This window comes from Esox lucius, chromosome 5 (assembly GCF_011004845.1).
Source record: "Esox lucius isolate fEsoLuc1 chromosome 5, fEsoLuc1.pri, whole genome shotgun sequence".
In the NCBI taxonomy this organism is placed as follows: domain Eukaryota; kingdom Metazoa; phylum Chordata; class Actinopteri; order Esociformes; family Esocidae; genus Esox; species Esox lucius.
In genome coordinates this window covers 11457415-11478982 of record NC_047573.1, presented here as the reverse complement: position 1 = coordinate 11478982, position 21568 = coordinate 11457415, and the positions used below count along the sequence as shown (strand labels likewise).

Sequence of the window (21568 nt, the reverse complement as noted above, 5' to 3'; positions counted from 1 at the left end):
TGCCCCTTCATGTCATTAATTGAAAAAGCCCAGGGACTCAACTGTAACCAATTAACATGCAGCCTCCAATGGAAATGGAATTACATGTCATTGTTTGTGTACTGGCGTGCAAAGGCCAAATACACTTGCATGCAGTTAACATAGATTTTGGTGAAACAGATTTATCCAAATAATGACCAGCACCCCCTTTGCCGCTATTGACCTCCTCCAAGAAGTCAATGAAGCATAACTGACTTAGTGTGATTCCATTTTAATTCAACACTATTCAACTAAACAAGAACAGATTATGCACCAGGTACTGTATGTGAGCTACACAGACATCTGGCAAATATTGATAAAACAAGTTACGAAGCAATTCTACAACATCACAGAGCGTCCTTGTATCCACAAATGGTCTACATTTTGACCATAATACAAGGCAAAGGTGCTGCGTGTTTCTTCATCGCAGGGGCATTGACAGCGGCTCAATTCCTAGGGGCAATTTCATGGTAGCAGAGACTCTGAGTCTGTTAAGTTTCAGTATATTCTGGAATCAAATGTTTTAGTAGATAGTGACACAGAAATCTTCAATACTGCATATTTTAAATCTGTACTTACGAACATAATTTAAAATGGTTATTCACACCGAGAAAACTTTGATTTATTAAAAAATACTATCCACAAAAAAAAATGCAAAATTTTTAATTCACAAATTGAAAGAAATATTTTCCAGCACTAGTCTACGTTTGAGAAGCAGTTCCCTTATGCCTCGTTCAAACCTTCAGCGTCAATGCAGAAAGCTTGCAGAACATATTGTGCAGCTGCACAATTATTCACAACACATTGATTCTCCAAGGATGTTGCTTGCTGCTGTTTGATAAAATGGAGAGAAACATTTTCGCTGAGCATTATTGTGTGTCAAGTACCTATGTAGGCTACCAATTATTGGCTAGCTAGCAGCTTGCTAATAACCATATAGGTTTTAGACTTTATAGACTTTTCCTCCCTCTATCAGTCCCATTTCTCATGAAAACTCAACACAATAAAGATTACGTAAGCAGGTTATATAGCGTGGGCTTTATTACAAGCCATTCACTTTAGATTGTTTAGTTCCTAATTTCAGTTACGGTAATAAACACTACAAATCAATTACATTTTTCTTACCAGAGACAAATGATCAGTCATTCAACTTGACAAATGAAATTGCGCTACTTGGTGTCCATTTTGGTGCGTGTTCCTACCACCTGGAACAGTGGATTATACTGGCCTTGGTCCAGACAAAAATAGAAATTCCTCTCCTAAAAGCCAAAGCTCTTCAATCACCCAAAGTCTTCAACCTGTTTTCACGATCTCAGTAGTTGGTCTCATTGTTGAATGAGCCAGTTAAAACTATATTGACTATTTCGAATTAGAATAACCTCCAAGCTTTTAATTTTAGAGGGAGATTATATTATAGGCTGACACACGTGATATGCTTGCACAATACATTTTCTAAAATGTGTACCATAATGTTGTAGTGAATTATCAAAAAAAAAAAAAAAGTATAAGAAAAAGTTCATAATTCACCGTTCGCTACAACTTCCGCCCTGCGTCCACGCAAAGGCATGCGTTGGATAAATCAAAAGCATACACAAGACCAAACATTCTGCAACTGCTTCTGCACTGCAATGCTGCAAGCCAATCGTAGCGTTCCATTTGAAATTAATTAACTTCCGGTGTATCACAGCACATTGTCGCAGTAGGTGTGATCGAGGCTCGGCAGCGTGTTTACACATGCTCATCCCATTGCGTAAATTTACAAACATTCTCAAGCAATCGTCCATATCGATATATCGCACACTTCGCGTATTATTCACAATTATCGCACGAATTGTTTACACACAAATTTGTGCATACGCAGTCTTGATAAATGAGGCACCAGGATCACTTTCCCCCACTGTTTGTTCAAAGTGCTTCACAGGGCTCACTTGCCAGACAGTTTGAACAGTCTGTTTTATGTACTTATATATATTTTTTATATTTTTGTATTTTATTATAAGTCCTCTGGTCTGCATGTCAAAAGTGAAACTCATCAACCAAATTTAAAAAAGGAGACCAGGGATTTAAATCAGGCTTAAATTACCCAATGCTGCACCATACAAAATTCTATGCAAGAAATAATGCAAAATAAAGTAAAAGTGGAGAAATACAATACTTGATTTAGACAGCAACATGAGCATGAGGAAATTAATATGAAGGCACAGATCGTTTTCTGATGTAACTGTTAGCAGGTATCAATTTGACTGTAACAGCCAATACAAGACAGTTTGGAAAGCGGTTTATCGTTACGTTTCATAAAAAACAGTGTTTAATAATCTCCACTGAACTGTACTGTATTTTCTATGTGGGATTGGTTACTGTGCTTTACAATCCTCTGCAGTACTGTTCTGATCTAATCCTCTTTTTGATTAGTACTGTACTGCAATCTCTACTATTGTACTTCACTATTGACCTACATCCTACCCTGCTTTTCATGTCCGTACTAATCTCTACTAGACTTGGGCAGTATAAGTGAAAATTTCCAAATTGGGCCCAAAGTGTCAATATTTTGGAAATGTTCACTTAGGGGTGTACTCACTTTTGTTGCCAACGGTTTAGACATGAATGGCTGTGTGTTGTGTTATTTTGAGGGAACAGCAAATTTACACTGTTATATAAGCTCTACACTCACTACTTAACATTGTAGCAAAGTGTCATTTCTTCAGTGTAGTCACGTGAAAAGATATAATCAAATATTAGCAAAAATGTGAGGGGTGTACTCACTTTTGTGAGATACTGTATATGGTAAGCAGCAGACTTAAAAAGAGCCATAGAAGGGTTTTCAATGCTGTCAATACTGTTGTAGCTTTGATATTAGCACTTGCCCCTACTTAGAGTAAACACTTGCAGTGAACGTGTGTCATATGACAGGAGGTAAACCAGGTCACATTCTTAATTATACAAGCAGTTCCCCAAAAGAGTTGGGCCAGTCAAGTCACCCACGCATCTTAGCTTGAAAAGAGAAAGCACAAGTTGAAACAAGAGTTGGTGAGTCATTAGGCTCAACTGTCTAGTTAGCTAAATTAATGCGGAGAACTGCATCAGAGTGTTAGCTTTCTGCTGGGTTAGTCAAAGGGTTTTCAGTAGAGGTGTTGACAGGCTGCTCTTACTCATGTTAGTTTGCACAATTGTTCTTGTTCACTTACACTTGTAAATGACCAAGCTCACCAAAAATGACGGTTTGTATCTACCTAGGTAGTAGGTCAACATGACTTTAACTTAGGTCATGTTTGTTCACATTTGTTAGCATTATCTAAGGGCAATTACATGTGGGTGAGGTGACATTAACTAGAGAGGGAGACAGAAAGAGAGAAAGAGGGAGGGGTTCATTCAGACTGTTTTTACAATTATGAGTCGAACATGAAAGTATGAGTGGAATCAAACCTGTAAACAACTGACCCGGATTGCGGGCCTGGTCCTCGTTTAACTTCTGACAGGGTCACAGTGACAATCTCAGTCCCCAGCATTAACTTCATTGCTTTATAAACTGTAGCCTCTAACTACAAGTTATCAGGCTATGCAAAATACCCAGCATAGAGATAGGATAACACATTTCTTTTTGATTTTTAACATAGGCTGACAAGATGTAATCATAATTTCTATGGGTTTTATTGATTAGCTATTGTATACATTTTTCCTTTGACAAATGGCTCAATTTATACCAAAGCAACCATTTTGACTATATTAACCTCATGGAAGCTCTTTCATGGTCCATTTTGTGCATGGTTTATTCAGAAAAAAAGGAGTGGCTCGAATAACTCTTTTGCATGAATCTGCCCGTTAGAACCTCCTTTCAAAGGAAGCTTCTTCAACCTACAAACAGATGTACAGTGCATTTCCACCAATTTAGCGTCTCTCAGAATGGACTAATAATATCAATAATCTACTTTTGATGTGTCTTCTAACCTTGGGGGAGGTGTACTCTTCAAAAATCTGAATTCTGAGTACTGTCATTTTGAAGAAATAAAGCAAATAAAAGCCTTTATATAAGCTGGCTACAGAAAAATATGCTTTTTGGGGAGACTGAAGTGAACCCATTAGGAAAAGTCTGTGAGTTTGTATGTCTTAGGTCAAAACATAGCCATTACAAAGGAAAGGCTTGGTAGAACACAAAAAAAACTGGAATTTCCAGAAAGAAAAAATAAGTGCTGTAATATCCATTATTGCTTTAGAGAACACAAACTACCGTTATGGCTGTTACTTACGGGTGAAACAGCCTGCAACAGTCTAATTTAGGCATCAAAATGGACCATCATCATCAAGATCATGATCATCAACACCAATACAACTCACTCCGAAACAAGCAAATTAGGACACCCGGTTTTGAAAGCTTCATACTACTGTTGATGGCAATTATGTGGAAAATTGCTATTGAGTCCTACTCGACTCAATACTTCCACCTAGCTTTCTATCCACAGAAGGCACTGCAAGACATGTTGGGGAGCCTTAGAGAGCATCAGAGGGGATAAATAGATCAAATTAACCTCTTCCCCTCATAAAAAAGAACTCGCCTAAACTGCACTACAGGTGGTTATGCTACTTTGTAGCCTACTAACTAAATATGGCAGAAGGGAAAGGGGAAATCGATGCATTTGATAAGAATGAAATGGCAGCCCACTTACCTTCCTGGACCGCCTGGAAAGGGTTGTTTGCCTCGACAAATTTGATGGAGTGTGTAATTTTCTCGCTTTGCAAAATGTCGTCGTTGAGACTGAGGTCTGAGATCGCCAGTTGGAAAACCTCATCATCCCTCAACGCATTCTCCTCGAATATGGCACCTGTTGAAAACATAACATTATTGACATGAAGACTGTAGTACTGACACAATTGCATTTCCGTTTCAGATAAATAAGGTTCACCTGACACTTTCACCCGTTGCCTGGCAGCGATGTAGGCCCTAATGTGTAGGGGCTACAATTTGTCAAGGAAATGTATGACGTGACATGGTATTTATTTTTATTTTTTTTAAGAATTAGGCTTTCAGGGAGGCATAATTAGCAAGATAAGGAACAAGTTGGTGGATGCTCATATGCCTACACGAAGAGATGAGTGTGGGAGGATGTCAGATCAAGAATTTTCCTTTCTTTCCCAGCACCAGTCGTGGGCTATATCTACCAATTCAGTGATATGGGCCGGGCTTCAGTTATAACAATTTGCAGATGTGCTGGTGGTCAAGTGAATAGCTTGTGTTAACGGCTAATCTTAGTTAACCCGGGATGAGAATGGCGCATCTGCCATTTCAATTAGCAAGTCAGAAGAGACAGGATTCCAGGGATTTGAGCTTGCAGTCCAATGGCGGACTGAATAACCAGCGCCTATATATCGCTCCCACCCCGTAAATCATTCCACATCAGGTGTCCAATTTTTGGGACAGACCTATTCTTCTCCTGGATAAGAAACAGCCTGCCCTTTTAGCTACAGTGATAACTTGGAAAGGTAACACGAGGAGAGTGAATCAAAGCAGGGCTATGGGGTGGATTGCCCCCCTCCCCTTACAACTGTATTATATTGGTCCTATTTCACGCATAATAAAACAAATGTCCCTGATTCGTTTGATATCGGAAGTAGGACCATATCCGTTTAACATTACATTCAGCAGACGCGGTTATGAAGTAAGACTGGTACATTGATATAGTGAACCTATATATCACAGTCACCACCAAAAAGAAAATGAGACACGAATCGAACTATGTCACACTCGGCGACGGGCAGTCTTTTTGTTGCCAAGACCGACCCTTCTGGTTTTCACGGTAATTCAGAGTTTTTGCTCAGCAGCGGACTATGACCGGACACCCGTTATGGAGACTGAATATTTGGACCTCATGCGTCAACCCTTTAAAATGAGCATCAATCACGGTGTTCGAACGCGTATAGTGCACCACTCTTCAAACGCACTCACTGACATAACACTGTATATTAAGTTCATCAAAAAGAATATCGACGTATAAAACATGTTTAGGTTTAAGTAAGCGTAGCCCACGCTGCATATGCTCAAGGGTAAAGTTTGAAATTGCATGCTCGATAAAAGCTTTGGACCGTAAGGCTTTTCTGCCAAGATCACCGATAGAATAGGATTGGATTCTACGAGACACAAATGCCAAAAAGGCATCAAACGAAGTAAAAACCTCAACAGACCTAAAAAAAATATCACAATAGCCAAATGCAGATTAAAAATGGTTTTAAGGTGGAGAGGATGATGGTTGACACACGTGCAATATAGACATAACTATTCCAACTTGCTTGACACTTATTTGTCAGTTATATCTGGCTTTGGTATTCAACATGATTAGCCCAACAAAGTACAAATTCTATTTATGATAACGTATCAAATACATGTTTGGGCTTATTTATTATAAACCACCGCAATGCTGCATCTGAAGCTTGATAGTGTCTAAGACATACCGCCTTAATGCCTAAGCTACTGCAGAATTCTCAAATGTGAAATGCTTATCCGTTCTCTTGGTCGATGGCTTTGTTTCAAGCAATCAGCTTGTATGAAACATTAATTAAAGGATTCCATTATTGGTGTCATTAATTGCACGGTCCAATCGATATTTAACGTTTTTAACCAAACCTCTCTAAATTCGCAAACTGTGGGTGCTGCCACGTTGTGCGCTCGGGTGAGCAAATACGATTGGCTGCCTTGCTCATGGGTAGAAAGGCAGATGTTCACCTTATGGGCAAAGGGATTTGATCTCGCAACATTTCGGTTACCGACCAAACGCTCTAACCATTAGGCTACCTGCCACCGACGTCAGCTTAGTAAAGGTTTCAGTGAGAAATTTAACAAAAAAACGGTAAGTTGTCTGGGGGTGAGTGGGTCTCTGTGTGTGTGTGTGTGTGTGTGTGTGTGTGTGTGTGTGTGTGTGTGTGTGTGTGTGTGTGTGTGTGTGTGTGTGTGTGTGTGTGTGTGTGTATATACCTGCAGGCATACGTGTGTTTGAAATCGTTGTTTTAGTAAAACAAATGCAAATGCCATTAAACAAATGCTAGTAATATTCAGAAATACAATATTCCAATCATTCATATTGACCCCCTCCACCTCTATTTCCATATCAGCCACTGCCACTGTTGAAGTTTTTTCAGCCACGTTTCAATTCATGTCAGATCAAACACATTTGACAAATCTGACTTCTTATCCGCCCAGATTCACTAAACAGGTTGCAGTGTTAGACTGACATCTATTCTAATGTTGGTTTTTGGGCTTAATGATTTAGTATTTGTCCCCGTTGTCATTTATTTCCTTCACATGCGCGTATTAACATTTCGCTCACGTTCAATTCAAAGTTCAAGCTTATAGATGGGGAGGGGGAGGAGAAGGGATAGGCAACCCTCTAAAAACCCACGTTGCGTCAGTTCGTCTCATTTTAGCAAATTAGTTAGTCTCGCTTTGATTTTGTCGCCTGAACGATTTCCTGTAATATTTACTATATTCATGTTACTCGTTTCAGTTTTTAGGAAAATATACGTTAGTGGTGCACTTTTCCAGAGACTTACAATCAAGCGTTTGCCAAGACATTCACATGATCTTCTTAAGGCCTATAAAATAGGCTATTTGAATTGACAAATGATATTACAGCTGGGCTGTATGGCTTAGAATTCAAATGAAAATACTGTAAAATGGTCATAGCCCAATTTGAAATAGTGACCAGAACTACAACATAGCTTGAAGAGGTCTTTAGTTCAAACTCGCTATTCATGTAACGCATTCAACATACGTACATTTCATTCTTATGCTTTTGTAAATGTAGATTTCATTTCAACAACAAAAGACTGCACTGTTTTAATGACAGCACTGAATGGGGTGTCTATAACACGTCCGCTTTTGCAGCCCGTCTACTCTGCACAAGCTCCTTACCGATGTGAATGATGGAGTCCGCGCTCGCCACTGAATTGCATTGCAATATCCAAAAGGAAAGGCATATTATCAGCAATTCCATCTCCGGTTTAGGCTAAAGCAGCTCATCCACGGTCCCTCGTATGCCGGACAAATCCAAATAAGCAGCAGTACGTAAACCAGTAGTTCAGATTGCGGAACGAACAAAAGCTCAAGACAAAACTATAAGGAAGGAGGAAAAAATTTCAAGGGTTTCCGGGGGTATACAGAACAAGTAAGTGGGAAATGAGGGTGTTGGTTGGACAGAAAAGGCAGGGAAATACTCGGCTTTTCGGTAAGGAAGGCTGAGAACCCGGCGCGCTCTCTATGGCTCTCGCTCTATCCAACGCTCGCGGAGTCTGAGACATAACAAACTGCAAACTGCGGAGGAACCCCCCCCCCCCCACCCTCACCTCTCTCGCTAGCTCGCTCTCTCGATTTTCCCGACCCACGTGACTGCAGAGACTATCTACACTGCTAAGCTGTCCGGAGAAGGCAGGGAGAGATGGAATCCGAGCAAGCCGGAGACGGGGATGGCAATCTAGACATGCCCCTGAGGCTTGGTCTATCAGCGAATGCACATAACCATGGACGGAATCCTGTAAAATCGAAGAATTGACGACATTAAAAGCACATGGATGGCGCCAGGGCGCGCAAACAGACTTGCATTGCAGTGTAAGTAATCCACCGGGCGGATAACTTCCGATTTATGGTTAACTCTCATACCAGAACTACCCATTTCTATTTTCTAAGGACACAACTAGATTGTTGCATGGTGGCCTCTAGCTATGATGATGCCACACATATGATACCATGCGAGGGATCTATCTAAAGGTGCGCGTAAAACCTTTCCATAGCTACAGGTTTTATGGTAACACTTAAAGGGTTGCAACGCATCGGTTAGCGTGCTGAAATGGATTGAAGTGTCTGAATTGGGGGAAAGACAGACGTGAAGAGGACCGTTCCAGCAAAGCGTGCTTACCTGGAGAGAACCCCATGCTGCTGGGGAGGGGACGCCTTCTGCGAAGTAGTTTGGACACTGAGAGGATAGACGGGTGGGTAAAAACAAATCTGTCATGGATTGATACAGTGGTTAAATCCAGTTATGTTAGCCCCGTATTTGAAGCATGCTATTTCCTATATCGCATTTTTTTTTTTTTTTTTAAACATTGATGAAACTGTCGTTTACAGATCTTTGTGACAGTGCGATGATAACTGCCGGCAATTCCTATGAAATATAATTGGAGGCATGCATTATTTCATACATTTGGTTTCTGATGGGCATACTCCTGTCTGTATCAAACATTTCTACAATGACGGTTAAATTAATTAGCAATTCTGCCATTATGGAGATATTGTACATATTGAAATGAAGCCAATAATCAGTGCAATTATGTTCTTCTATTTGATGGACTAAGAAGTTCGTTCTACAGGTTGATAAGATGACCGAAGAAGGACAATCACATCTCAAACTTCATAACCCAGAAGAACCTTCGGGGTTGTTTTCCCCAGATTAATCATTTTAAGGGAAGATTTCTTCATATTACAGATGCCACTATAATATTCTTAATCTTACAATTAAAGGATATTTCTTGCGACTGGATATGACACGGAAATGTCCCTTAATTGTTTGGCTAAGTCTATTCTTCTCACGGAGGGATTTCAGCACCACGGATCAATGGACAGCACCGGGCTCCATCTATTCCCTATGATGCTCAAAAACATGCTTAAGACGATAATAGCCTAATAAGAATATAAATAAGATGTAAATAACAACACATTATCATTGTTTCCTTGTTCCTCATACACTGAATGAATGTTTGCATTTCTTTGACACTCCATTTATAGTATATTTAGCCAATATAATTCGATTTATTTTTGTTAAAAGGCTATTTAATGTGACTGAAAACATCATTGATTGCTTATAACAGGACTGAGCCGGAGGCACTGAGTCGCGAGCCACGTGCTGTGAATTGTCAGTTGACGTTCACGCGCCTGCAGCTAGACTGGTAACAAGTGGTTTCTGCTGTTGGAGCTTTCGCTCTCCGGAGATGGAAAGCAGCAAGGGCAAGATAAAACATCATTTTCGAAGAAATTAGGCTGTATAACACTGAAACAGAATGCATTTAGGATACTCACCTCGTAACCTATATAGTCCACATATATGTTAAACAAAATGATTCATTTTTAAATAGCAGCATTCCACTAGTGTATACCAAGTAAAAATTTGTATGTGAAAACAATACGATAACAATAGTCATATATATTGCAATATATTTCTGGATAGGATTATGCACTGTTTTAGTAAGCATTTTAGCATGATCAGCTCGAGTAGTTGTGTTTCACAATACTCAGCTATGAGTTCTGCACAACAAAACTTCACAACAAAACAAATGGTTTTGTTATACATTATACATTGTTAATATTCCTTTTGAAAAGAAGGAATGGAATGTAGTAAAGATCAGTGCCTGATTAAGAAATCCCTTTCCAATCGAAATGGCTGCTTATCTGTCTTTTTAAGGGCCTTTAGAAATAAGTATCTCCTTCATTAAAAACCGAGATATTTCTGCGCATGTGCGGACCTCGTTCTACGCATGTATTAATGCTCTGTACCCTCTCTAAATTCAGTAGCTAGTTGCAGCTCATCTTTAACTGATTTTATCGGGCCTGAGAGTAAATAAAAAAATCTGAAGGAAGATTATACGGACATGGGGTTTGTAGCCACTGCCTCATCTCAAGAGACTACCATTGTAAAAAGTTCTGCTTGTCTCTTTATTTTTTGGTAGTTTCTACAGATAGATAGGTATTTTCCTTTCAACAGTAGTCTGCTCTCCAAACTGTATTCATTGTTTGGACATTTCCGAAAGACAAAGTGACAGACTCATCCAACCATGGAAATATAATCTCTAGATATAAGTTTCCATTTAAGTAAAACTCTAAAAAGAAAATATTCGGGGAGGATTCTTTATGAGTTCTTCATTGGAATGTGGGGGGACCTCAATCATTTGAGAAAGCATTAAAAAAGGTATTCTTTGAGGAAAGAGTTGTTCCAAAAACCTTCTGGGGTTCCCACAGGTTTAAATATTTAAGAATCCCTAAGAGATCCCAGAACGTACAGGGATTCCCCCATAGTGTCCATGTAAAGATGTGCATATGCTCAGCTTAGTTTTCAACCTTTGTGTGAAGAAGTAAGAAGCTGTGATATACTCTGCAGATTCAATCCAAAAATCTAATTGTGAGGTAGAAATAAATACATAAATGGGCCAACTTTTGGTTTTTTTTGCCTCAAAGGTGGTGCTGCGACTTAAGATGCTCTTTCGTGACAACAAGCTGACCACCACAGTAGGTTTGAGCCTTGACTGTGGCGTTAGCTGACAAGTGGCTAGGAAGTCCCATGGGCAAATTGGCCAGCATCCCATATGGAGCATCGTCAGCAGGCATTTCATGGTCTCATCTCGATCTACAACTCCCTCAGGCAGCTAAGGCACATGCTAAGCTAACTTAGGTTGTCAGGTGAATGAGCATGCCCTCACATTCACTGACCCACATTACTTCCTGGTTTGATGATCACTGGGAACAAAAACAGAATGGCTTGGTGCAGAATCATGGGAAGACTGCTTTCCTCAAACGCTTTGAGAGTTGATGTGATGAGATAAGAAAAAGGGGTGTGATTGCATCCTCTGCATTGTTGTTAGATCTGACAAACTAATATCGGGTTTTCAACTTGTATAGAGTGTAGATATACTGAGTGTAGGTAAGTAGGCATTGACTAAGTTTTAATTAATTGCAGCATGGGTCGAGTTAGTTAGTTGTAACAGTAATGGGTCAGGTGCTGGGAATGCAAATGATGGGTTCATCAAGCCTTTACCCCAGGATAAACCGACCACTGTCAACTGTTTGAGTGAATGTCCAACATCTGACACAAAATGGAAGGTTTACCTTACATACACACGCATACTTCGCATTCATTCAATTGTTTGGTTCCAATATGTTTTGGATACAATTTTGTAAAAGGCAAATGGAATTTGTTTGCATCACGTTTTGAATGAACATTTTCCCAACAAAGTTTTACCAACCGCCTTGCTTGTGTCTGTGGTCACACAGCTTGTGCACTGTTCTATATCTGTCTCAAGTGCCGTCCAAATTCTGATCATTTAAAAAAAGAATAATAATTGGGCTTGGGTCCAAGGGCTTGCACCCGGTAAGCCCCTACATTAATCCGATCCATTCTGACAGCACATTAGCGCCTTGAGCGATGAGGGTGCAATTATATTGTCATATGAACAGGAATCATTGCAGCTGACTGTGAGTTGGGATGATCAGTTGAGAAGGTATGAATCTTGTTCAAGGGTAGGAGGGGATTATGCTGTCATGTTGTGGTGGGACATTTCATCTGGAGGATCTAACATAGACCAATCCAGACACTCACTGGAACATATTTGGAATGCACTCTTACGCTGTTCTGTAGTTCTGCATACAGTTTATTATCATTTTAAAATTAGTATTTTAACTAATATAGGTCATCATGTCATTAGTTCTCCACACTTTATTTGCCTATTGTGCTGTATATCACACTCACTACCATGACAACATCGGATTTATTGCAGTTGTTGCTGCAATTCACTTAGTTTCCGCATGGATAATATATTCCACATACTTATCCTTTAAATATAAATTCTAAACTGGTCTCAATCACCCCTTTTCCCTGGGCACCCTGAGACTCTTAATGCATCGAGTATGGCCCCTAACACTTCAACCTCAAACTACCACTTCAACCTCAAAAACGACCCTCCTTTTGTACAGCTAGACAATATAAACTACACTCCTTGTGTACTGCATGACTAAAATGCTCATCCCACTGTAATGATGCATTTCACCTGGGTTTATGTAATAGTTTACATAAACCTTTTCTGGTGCTTTATCATAATTAAGATATGGGCATTTAGGCTTTAAGGTTTATAATTTCATTCAATTTCTGAAGTGTATAATGTACATATGTCCTGGATCAAAGTAATGGATTGTTTCATCAGTGGTCTATAGTACATAATCTGCCAACATTTTAACCCAAACTGCACTTGATGTTTGAAGGTCTGATAGGGACAGCTGCTTGAAGGGTTTCACTAGGCTGTAAGGCACAAGAGGGTGTGTACCAATATACCATGGCTAAGAGCTGTTGTTAGGCATGACACATTGTAGAGGGCCTGGATATAGCACTTAGGCACTGTATTATTGGCATTATACCACAAACAAACCGAGATGACATACTGGCATATTATAAACATGCTGTCAACACTCGTAGTACAATAAAAGGTTCTTTGCTGTCATACCTGTGGAATCCACGGATTGCAACTCCATCACACGGGTCACGTGGTTGCCATGCTCATTGACATTCCTTTGACACCACTGTCATATTGATAACCTGAGGTTGAAAACGGAGGTTACTTTAAAGTGGCTCATTACCATTCTGTCCACAATACACTACAGGGGCTTGTAATTATTTGCCTTCTTTAGACATGTTTTCAAGCCGTAGTAATGCACTTCAGACCAAATCTGGATCAAACATCCACTCCATTACAGGTTAAAACATATTTACTACACCCACCCATTTCCTTTGCTACCAGCTGATAGGAACGGTGTTTAACAGGATATTATTCAAACCCATTAAACACACAAATTCAGCACTACTGTTGTTTACTTTGTGACATCTGCTGATGTAAAAGGGGCTTAATAAAATAAATTTGATTAATTGACAACAATTAAAATACATTGTTTCTCATACATGTCTAATATACCATGGCTTTCAGCCAATCAGCATTCCCAGTTTGAATCACTTGGTTTATAATAACTCAACCAGCTCACCCAGCCCAGTGACCACGGGAACATGACAAATTCTCTCTAGAAGTTTACAGCATACATGAGTTTTTACTCTAAGTGAATGTGCACGTATGTGTGTGTGTGTTATGCATGAGTGTGTAAAAGTCTGAGTGCTAGACTGTATACTTTGAGACGTCAGGACTGACAGTGGGCAAATGAACAGCATGTGGCTGGGATGAAAAGGCTCCTTGATAATGCTTCAGGGTTGTGTCCAGCATAGTTTAATATATATTTCCTGGATGGCTGTGAATAAAGCTCTAGTGATGGAGGGGCCCTGCAGTCCTGGGCAGAGCCGTTCCCTTTCACATTTATTTATTAACCTTTGTTTATATAGACAACTCAACTTAAACCTAGGTCTTTTTACTGTGGAGCCTTGTATTACAACATAAACACACAAACAAAAATGCAAACGTGAAATACACACGTTATGGAAGACAGTCACAATGAACAATAAAATGTTAGTTTATCATAGTGGAATAATGATTGTATTATAGGCGCTCAAGTATAAGGTTGCTCTGTATGACATTCCATGAGTGAGGGGGAAAATTGTGTTTGAAAGCAGTATTACCCAAATCCAATCATATCTGCGGTATCTCTAGAACTTGCCAGTCATGAGAGTTAATCTGATTAGTGCTGTTTTTCAACACAGGTAAGACAGGATATTTCTGCAGGACAACTTTATAGAGTACTTGGCTTTTTCCTGAGTTGCATCTTGTAGTCAACGAAGAGGGACAGGGAAACCCGATCTGATTGGCTGAATGAGGGTCTGGAGATGGCTTTCTAACTATTGGTACAGAATGGCTGGTTCTCAATAAAATGTTTAGGTTGAAGCACATATGGTCAGATCCAAGTGAAGAGCAGATGATTTGATCCTACTACTCATCCACGCATGGAACCCTTGAAGTTCCCAGGTGACGATGACAGAAAACGGGATGATATCATGGAGTCAAAAGATTGACCACAATATCTTAGGACTTTGGAACAATACATGATTGTTTACTACCCTGGTCTAAAGGATTTATTTGTGGTCCAATCATGTGTTCCCTTTGTAATGCATGGCGCTCCACACCGGCTCCTATGTCAATTGGATTGCCTTCAAAGGGACAGTTAGACTACATGTCTAGTGACGGAATGTAATCTGATTGGTGGATAAGCTCTGTGTTTATTCACTTTCACAGGATAAGATCCACTTAACCTAGTAGGTAGCAGTTATGGTTCAGAGTATTGGTTGCTATGGTTTCTGATCAGGCTACACTTCCTGCATACTTTCTGGAGCCAAAAACCCAGAGTTTGATCAAGTTCTGGTTTGAAGTAACAGATAAATACCCCTCAGACTAGGCAATATGATTGTGATATAATTATTACAAAACCTGGTAGGAGTGACACATCTTATCCATCTTGATCACATGTGGAAGGTACATTTGCTGAGGAATTGAAAGGCCTGAGGCAGCGATTGTAATAATATAAGTGAAGCTTTTGATCTGTGAACTGGATCGAATGACATTATTTCACGTCCATTTTGAGTCAAATCGTTTTTATTTTTTTATATTTTGCATCGCCAAATAGTATATCTGCAAGAGGTCAAAAAAGCTTGCAATGGACTCCTAGCCATTAGAGGAGCGAAACATCATCCTCATATTACGGTAAATTCAAGTACTTTTTTTCAAATTCTGGAAAATCAATAATGGCAAAGGACCTTTGTCAGACGCATTAAGGACCTTTTGTGAGCGTCCAAATCTTCTCACCCATTGCTACTGTTACGCATAAGCACAGCCAAGCCAGTTGCCAGGAGGTTACCAGAAAAAATACTAGCCACACATGAGGGCCCCGGCAGGTGACTGGAGTAACAACATGACTGCCAGCGTCCCGGGAGCTGTCCGTCACTACACCTCACCATCACGGGCTCCCGTGTCCCCCGTCACTCAAAGCGTTCCGTCGGTGAGCTCAGAGCTGCGGCCACGAGCGGTCCTCAGGGACGGCTCGGGATAATACAGACAGCTGCTTCTCCCGTGTTCCCCTGGCACCGTGGCGTGGCAAGGCTGTCAGAGTCTGTGGATGGAACGACCGCCGGGAGGGTGAAGGGCGAGGGATCGCGCAGACACTCGCGGCCAGCCTGTCACTGCTCCGAGTGCACGGGGCCCGTTTGGACGCTGCAGCGCACACCCCTTTGACAGGGCCCCCCTCTCCAACCGCAGTCGTGGCTAATTGGTGTCAGGACCTGAGAGGATAAGTAATGGTTGAATTATGCAGCACTTTAGGAGCGGGTCTATCTTGGCAGAGAAGGCCCGCTGCGTAGAGAAGGCTGAAACTGTCCCAGGGTGTTCAGTGTGTTCAGGTACTCTGAAGGGTGTTGTTTTATGCAAATATTCATTAGTAGCCACAGCGACTCAATATGAAAGGTTCCTGGGTGATCACTGAGTTGTTCTTCAAATTGAAACTGCAAGGGAAGTCATATAGGTTCTTAGGGTTGCCCTTTTAATGTTTCCTTGCGTAACATGGAGGAACCAAAAATGAAACCCACAAGGTTTTCCAAAAGGAAGACAGCTGTGCTCTTCAGAGTACAGGGGCCCGTTCCACACCCAGGATATGTGACTGACTGAACTCATTGTCACAGACGGTCATGTGCGCCAGGCCTCGGTGTGTCTAGCCAATCACAAATGATGTAATGGAGTTTGTAATGGCTGTGTTTGGACAGTGTTGTGTGTGTAATGCGTGAACCATTAGGGAAAGAACAGACAGGTGATGCTGACGGCAGCACGTCTGTGAACAGTCTGTGGACAGCCCCATCACCATTCATTTCTACCATCACCCACCCCTTGCCCTGGCATGTCAAAGGCGACACATACAATCAGACGTGTGTAGAGAAGACAACGCTGCATAAGACAAACCGACTTTGTAGAAGTTCTGAGGCTTGCCTTACTGTAGTTCCGATCAGAGAATGTATCGTATTTGGCAGATTGCCGAGTAGCCCAAGGACTTTAGCAGTTGTAAACAATCCATACAGGCTGATGATGTAAGGCGAAGGAAGCTGCTGATGTACCACAAACTGTGTAACCAACCACCTCCTCTTCTGTAATACATCCCTGTAGCAGCCCCCACTCTGACGGAGCTGGTCTGAATAGGCGGGTGTTTGTCCTCAGTGCTGTTTTAGGATCACAAACAATGCTTCCCGTCCCACACTCCCTGATCCCCTTACGTTCAGATGGAGTCAGCACCTGGCTCTCTCTTTATCTTTCACTCGCTCACTCTCTCTCTCTCTCTCTCTCTCTCTGTTGTCTCCGGCCTGTGAGTGTGACTCAGGCTCTGATTGAGTGCTTCAAAAGACAGTGATGTTGGGGAGCAGTGGAAAGAGTTAGAGCCAAAAAGGTGGGGATGATTAATGTGAGGATCTGTGGACTGCCAGTGCCAATGCTCTCATGTAAAATGTAGTGAGGGGATACAGGAAACAAAGGTTCCATTAGGAGCCTGGCATAAGAGAAATGAAAACCTGTAAATCGCCGTCTCTCCCTAAGGGAGTATAGAGAAAAGAGAAGGCTTGGGACTTGCCAGCCTCGCTCTGAGGCCAACAAATACATGGAATGTATTAACACAGCAGTTGTTGCTCTACAAATATAAATCTAAGGCACTAGTCAGTTTCAAATAGTAATTACCGCTGATATTTTGTTGAGGGAAAATGTACTTGATTGTGATATGTTGTTTCTTATAAAACTTAAGATGAATGCACTAATTGCAGAACACTTTGAATAAGAGCATCTGCTAAATTACTAATTCAAATGTAAGTAAGGGGGTAATTAATGAAGGTTTCTTTGAATTAGCAGTAAAGTGACTAAAAGTCGGGTTCTTTGCACAGTAAAACTGCCACAGTGGATAAAATACGGTTATTAGTCTACAAATAAATCGAAGAAATCTAAAAGCTGACTTGTAATTTGTAGCACTGAACAAATATCTTTGCACAACGCTGAAAGCCAGTGGACAGCAGAGACGATTACAGACTCAAACCGAAAAAATACACTAACAAACCAAAGGCTACCTGAGATTCTATTCAAATGCTCTTTGTTTGGCAGCACCTCTTTCTCTCCATCCTTCTCTTCAAATATAAAATGTTTTCAAGCAGACAATTGCTGGGCCCTTTTAAACATATTTTTACATGTTTGACTTTCTGTTTCCCACTTTCTCTTCCTCTCTTTTCCTTCTAAATCTTTAGCGCTTTCCTTCTCTCTGTGCCTACTGTCTGGGCACACAAATGAGTTTTACCGTCCCAACAGCCATTAACCTTTCCATCTGATCTGGGCATAGAGAAAATGTTAAACCGAAAAAAGGAATTAAATATCACAATTCAGAGGGTATTACATTTTTCATTCCCATGTTACCTTTGACAAAAAAGGCAGCGATGAATTATAAATCATGTCATGGTGACCAGGAGAACATGTCTGTGGCCTCATCCACTAATAGCAAGAATAAGGAAGCGCGGTTGCTGTTAAAATCCTAGTTAGTCTGTGTGAAATAGAAAGTCTATGCATGCCTGAACGCATGTAGTGTTCAGGCTAGGTCTGAAAACATAGTCTGTCTCCAGTCAATATTTGACAGTACATAGCGACAGAATGCATACTTATAGCATGTGCCGTGGCCATATTTCTGCAAGTCTTCAGAGATTATTCCAAAACATAAATGACTACATGATCCATTAAAAACAAATCAAATGAGGAAGCGGGATTCTCCTCGACTTACAGGTGGGGCATCATGTTGACTGACAAGGCTCTATTTCCAACATTACCCTTTAGAGAGAGAGGTCGTTACCAGCGAATGAAACATAAATAAATGCCCATTCAAATTAATTGTATCACACACACTGTTAGAGATGTAATCCAATATGTAATATGCTGTATGTAATGCACTATATTTGTTGCCTGTTGCTGAGTGGCCAGGCATAAATGCAAATTATATTTGACCAGGGGCTACTTTCGAACAGGGGTCTGGAACCATCTATAGGGAATATGGTTTTATTTTGGATTCAGTCTCGGAATGTAAGAACCTATGAATGAACCATATATGACCTTCTGTATGGAGGAGTAAAGGACTATTTGTATTTCTAGTGCATCGATAGAATGCAATGAAATGTTGTTGGATATGTTAACAACATTCATATTTGCAAAAGAAAAATTCTGCACCAATCAGAAAATAAGTATTACATTTTTATCTATATAATTCTTTGTTTTATTTAGTTTAGACGACAGCTGATTTTTGGGTCAATCGAAGGTCTACTCCATTTTTCTGGAGTTAGTCATCAGTCGACCAAAATTATTTGGCTTCCTTGGGAAATAATAGGCCACTACTCAATTGTTTGGGTCTGAAGCTACACTGTTTAGGATGTCTTAGGTTGCAGTAAGACATTCTAGTTCTCAGATCTGTTTTTTAAGCAAGATATCCACAGCAGAATAAATACAGAGATTAACATGACAGCATATTTTACACTCAAAGAATTTAAGGCAAGCAACAGAAATACTTGCCACGAAAGACTAACAAAAGGCCTACTTCTAGGCAGGGAGTAGTTGGAGCACACAATATAACAGGCAGGAATCAAACTTGTTTCATCACAATACTGATTTGAACTTTCCTTTTGGGGCTGAAGACCAACTGACCTTTCTCCTCAATGCTTCCTCAATGGGAGCTGATAAATATTTAGTCAAAAGTGCATAACTAACTTGAAAAACATGATACCACCTCCAAATATGGCAAGTGATATGTCAAAGGTGATCTACTGTTGAAAATGGAATGAATAAAAAATTGGGGTCGAATATAAGCGTTGATTTTAGTTGGTCTGTTTCAATATACTGTACAGAGATTTGTGCCATTCTTAACATACATAACATGTAATTGTCTCACAGCTATACATAAACATATTTCCCTGAAATTAGAAATAATCATTTAAAACACTACAAGGTTAATGCTGCAAATTGAATCATTGTCATTTCAAATTCCAGTTGATTGCACCAGTGCGATAACTATTTTATTCGCTTTCATTTTGCGATAGCACAAAAGTGGCATATGAAATTAGACTGTCAACATCCCATCAAAGTCTTTATCTCTCCATCCACATCCCTGTAGGGATGAGATACTCATCTCAGTCTGACTTTCATCTTCAGACAAAAAAGACTGGAAGGCTGGGATCTGACTCAGTGTGTGTGCAACATATAGACATACCTAGCTACCAGATAACAGAGTGCATCATAGCCGTCACAGGACTGCAAAGCATATCTGTCAAAACATTAAAAATAAAACATGCTTTAGGCTTTAGACTACAAACCCATTCCTGGATTACTGCTTATATGGAGCTAAATGCCATTCTGAGAGAAGTGGCTCAACTTTATCACAGTGAATAGGTTTAAGAGTTACTAACAAGAAGTAACGTCCAGTAACAATGACTAAGTAAAATGTTCCCATTCCTCAATATTTTATGTATTAGTGTAACAGTTGGTTAGTGATGGTATTTTGTGTATGTGTGCTGTGGCGTGGTGTAGTTAAGTAAAAGGTTTTTCTTCCTTCATTATGTACTCTAGCTAGTGCCAACATAGCCAGTCGCACAGCACAATGCACCAATGCTTTTGGCACTTCTTTCTGTCAGCTGTTGTGAATCAAATGGAGAAAATTATCATAGTAAAAGCACGAAATACTGAGTAACATAATATTTACCCTGATTCAGTTAGCAGCCAGATGCAATGTGTGGAGCATTTTCATCTATACTACTTTTTATCTATACAAATCTAACGTTTCAATTATTTATATTGACTGATATCCATATGTGAACTGAAACTAAGCCAAAAGTTTCAAATAGTAGGTTATATTTATATTTCTGGTTATTTATATATGCAATGTCTCTCATTTTCATGAGGTCAGACTGCAAGGCTCACGAGACCATAAGAATGAAGTCCTATTTCTCCAAAAACCAAAAAAAAAACTGAATGAAAACAATATCAGTACAAATGATAACTCTAAATGTTTATTGGTCTGCTGTAAAAAGCATTAGGACGGCCAATTAGGAAGGCCATAATACAATGTGTAAAATAAGGGATGGGAGGTTTTACAACATTATTTACATTATTATTTATACTACTAGAACACATTTACTTAATATACTAAAACACTGAATTAAGCAAGACTTAACAGTGGGTTTAGTCCAAATGCATTGTACATTGATGGAGTGGTGGTTCTCTCGGTAGTCATGTGTCTTCATGGGGTGGGTACTCTGATGTGACTCTTATCAACTGCTCCACAGATTTGAGGGCGATTGTTGTTGTGTAAATTTCGCCATGGGTGGGAAATCTGATTAACCTTCTCTTCTTCTGACTGGTGAGTAGCAACCAGTTCTGGCTCTTGTAACTTTCCCCAGAACTCACTGGAAAGTCCCTGTGGTAAAGAAACACAGGGTCAATAAAACCTCATGCACCTACAAGCAGTGAACAGTGTGTATCTGTCTTCCTGCACTTCTGTTATATTGCTCTTCTGTGCAACCTGAAATGGGCAAGTAGTTACCCAACAAACAGTATGCATGAGATTTTCTCAGTCCCTTAATACACGTCTTTGCAAAGATTCCTGATGTTCCCGTTGTTCTTCATTGTCAGGCATGGTAATATATTTAACTATTTTCTCAAAATGTACGTAGCTAGCTATCAAGGGAGCAGTTATCAAGGTACCTTCGTTATTTGAGAGCAAATTTGCTTGGGCATTGTGAAGAGCCTCTGCAAAACAGAGAAGAGTGGTCTT

The 21568-nt window shown here is 40.1% G+C and overlaps 1 protein-coding gene across 2 annotated transcripts in view; it reads right to left on the bottom strand.

Moving 5' to 3' along the window:
* grid1b (glutamate receptor, ionotropic, delta 1b) overlaps positions 1-8281 on the bottom strand; it is a 329186-nt gene extending 320905 nt beyond the window's left edge. For both annotated transcript variants that reach the window (XM_013133865.4, XM_013133866.4), the window contains exons 1-2: positions 7916-8281; positions 4680-4835 (exon numbers count right to left, since the gene is read on the bottom strand). In XM_013133865.4, coding sequence (XP_012989319.2) covers positions 4680-4835; positions 7916-7997 — 238 coding nt within the window. In that variant the 5' untranslated portion in view covers positions 7998-8281. The remainder of the gene's footprint in view (positions 1-4679; positions 4836-7915) is intronic.
* Positions 8282-21568: the final 13287 nt, after the last annotated feature.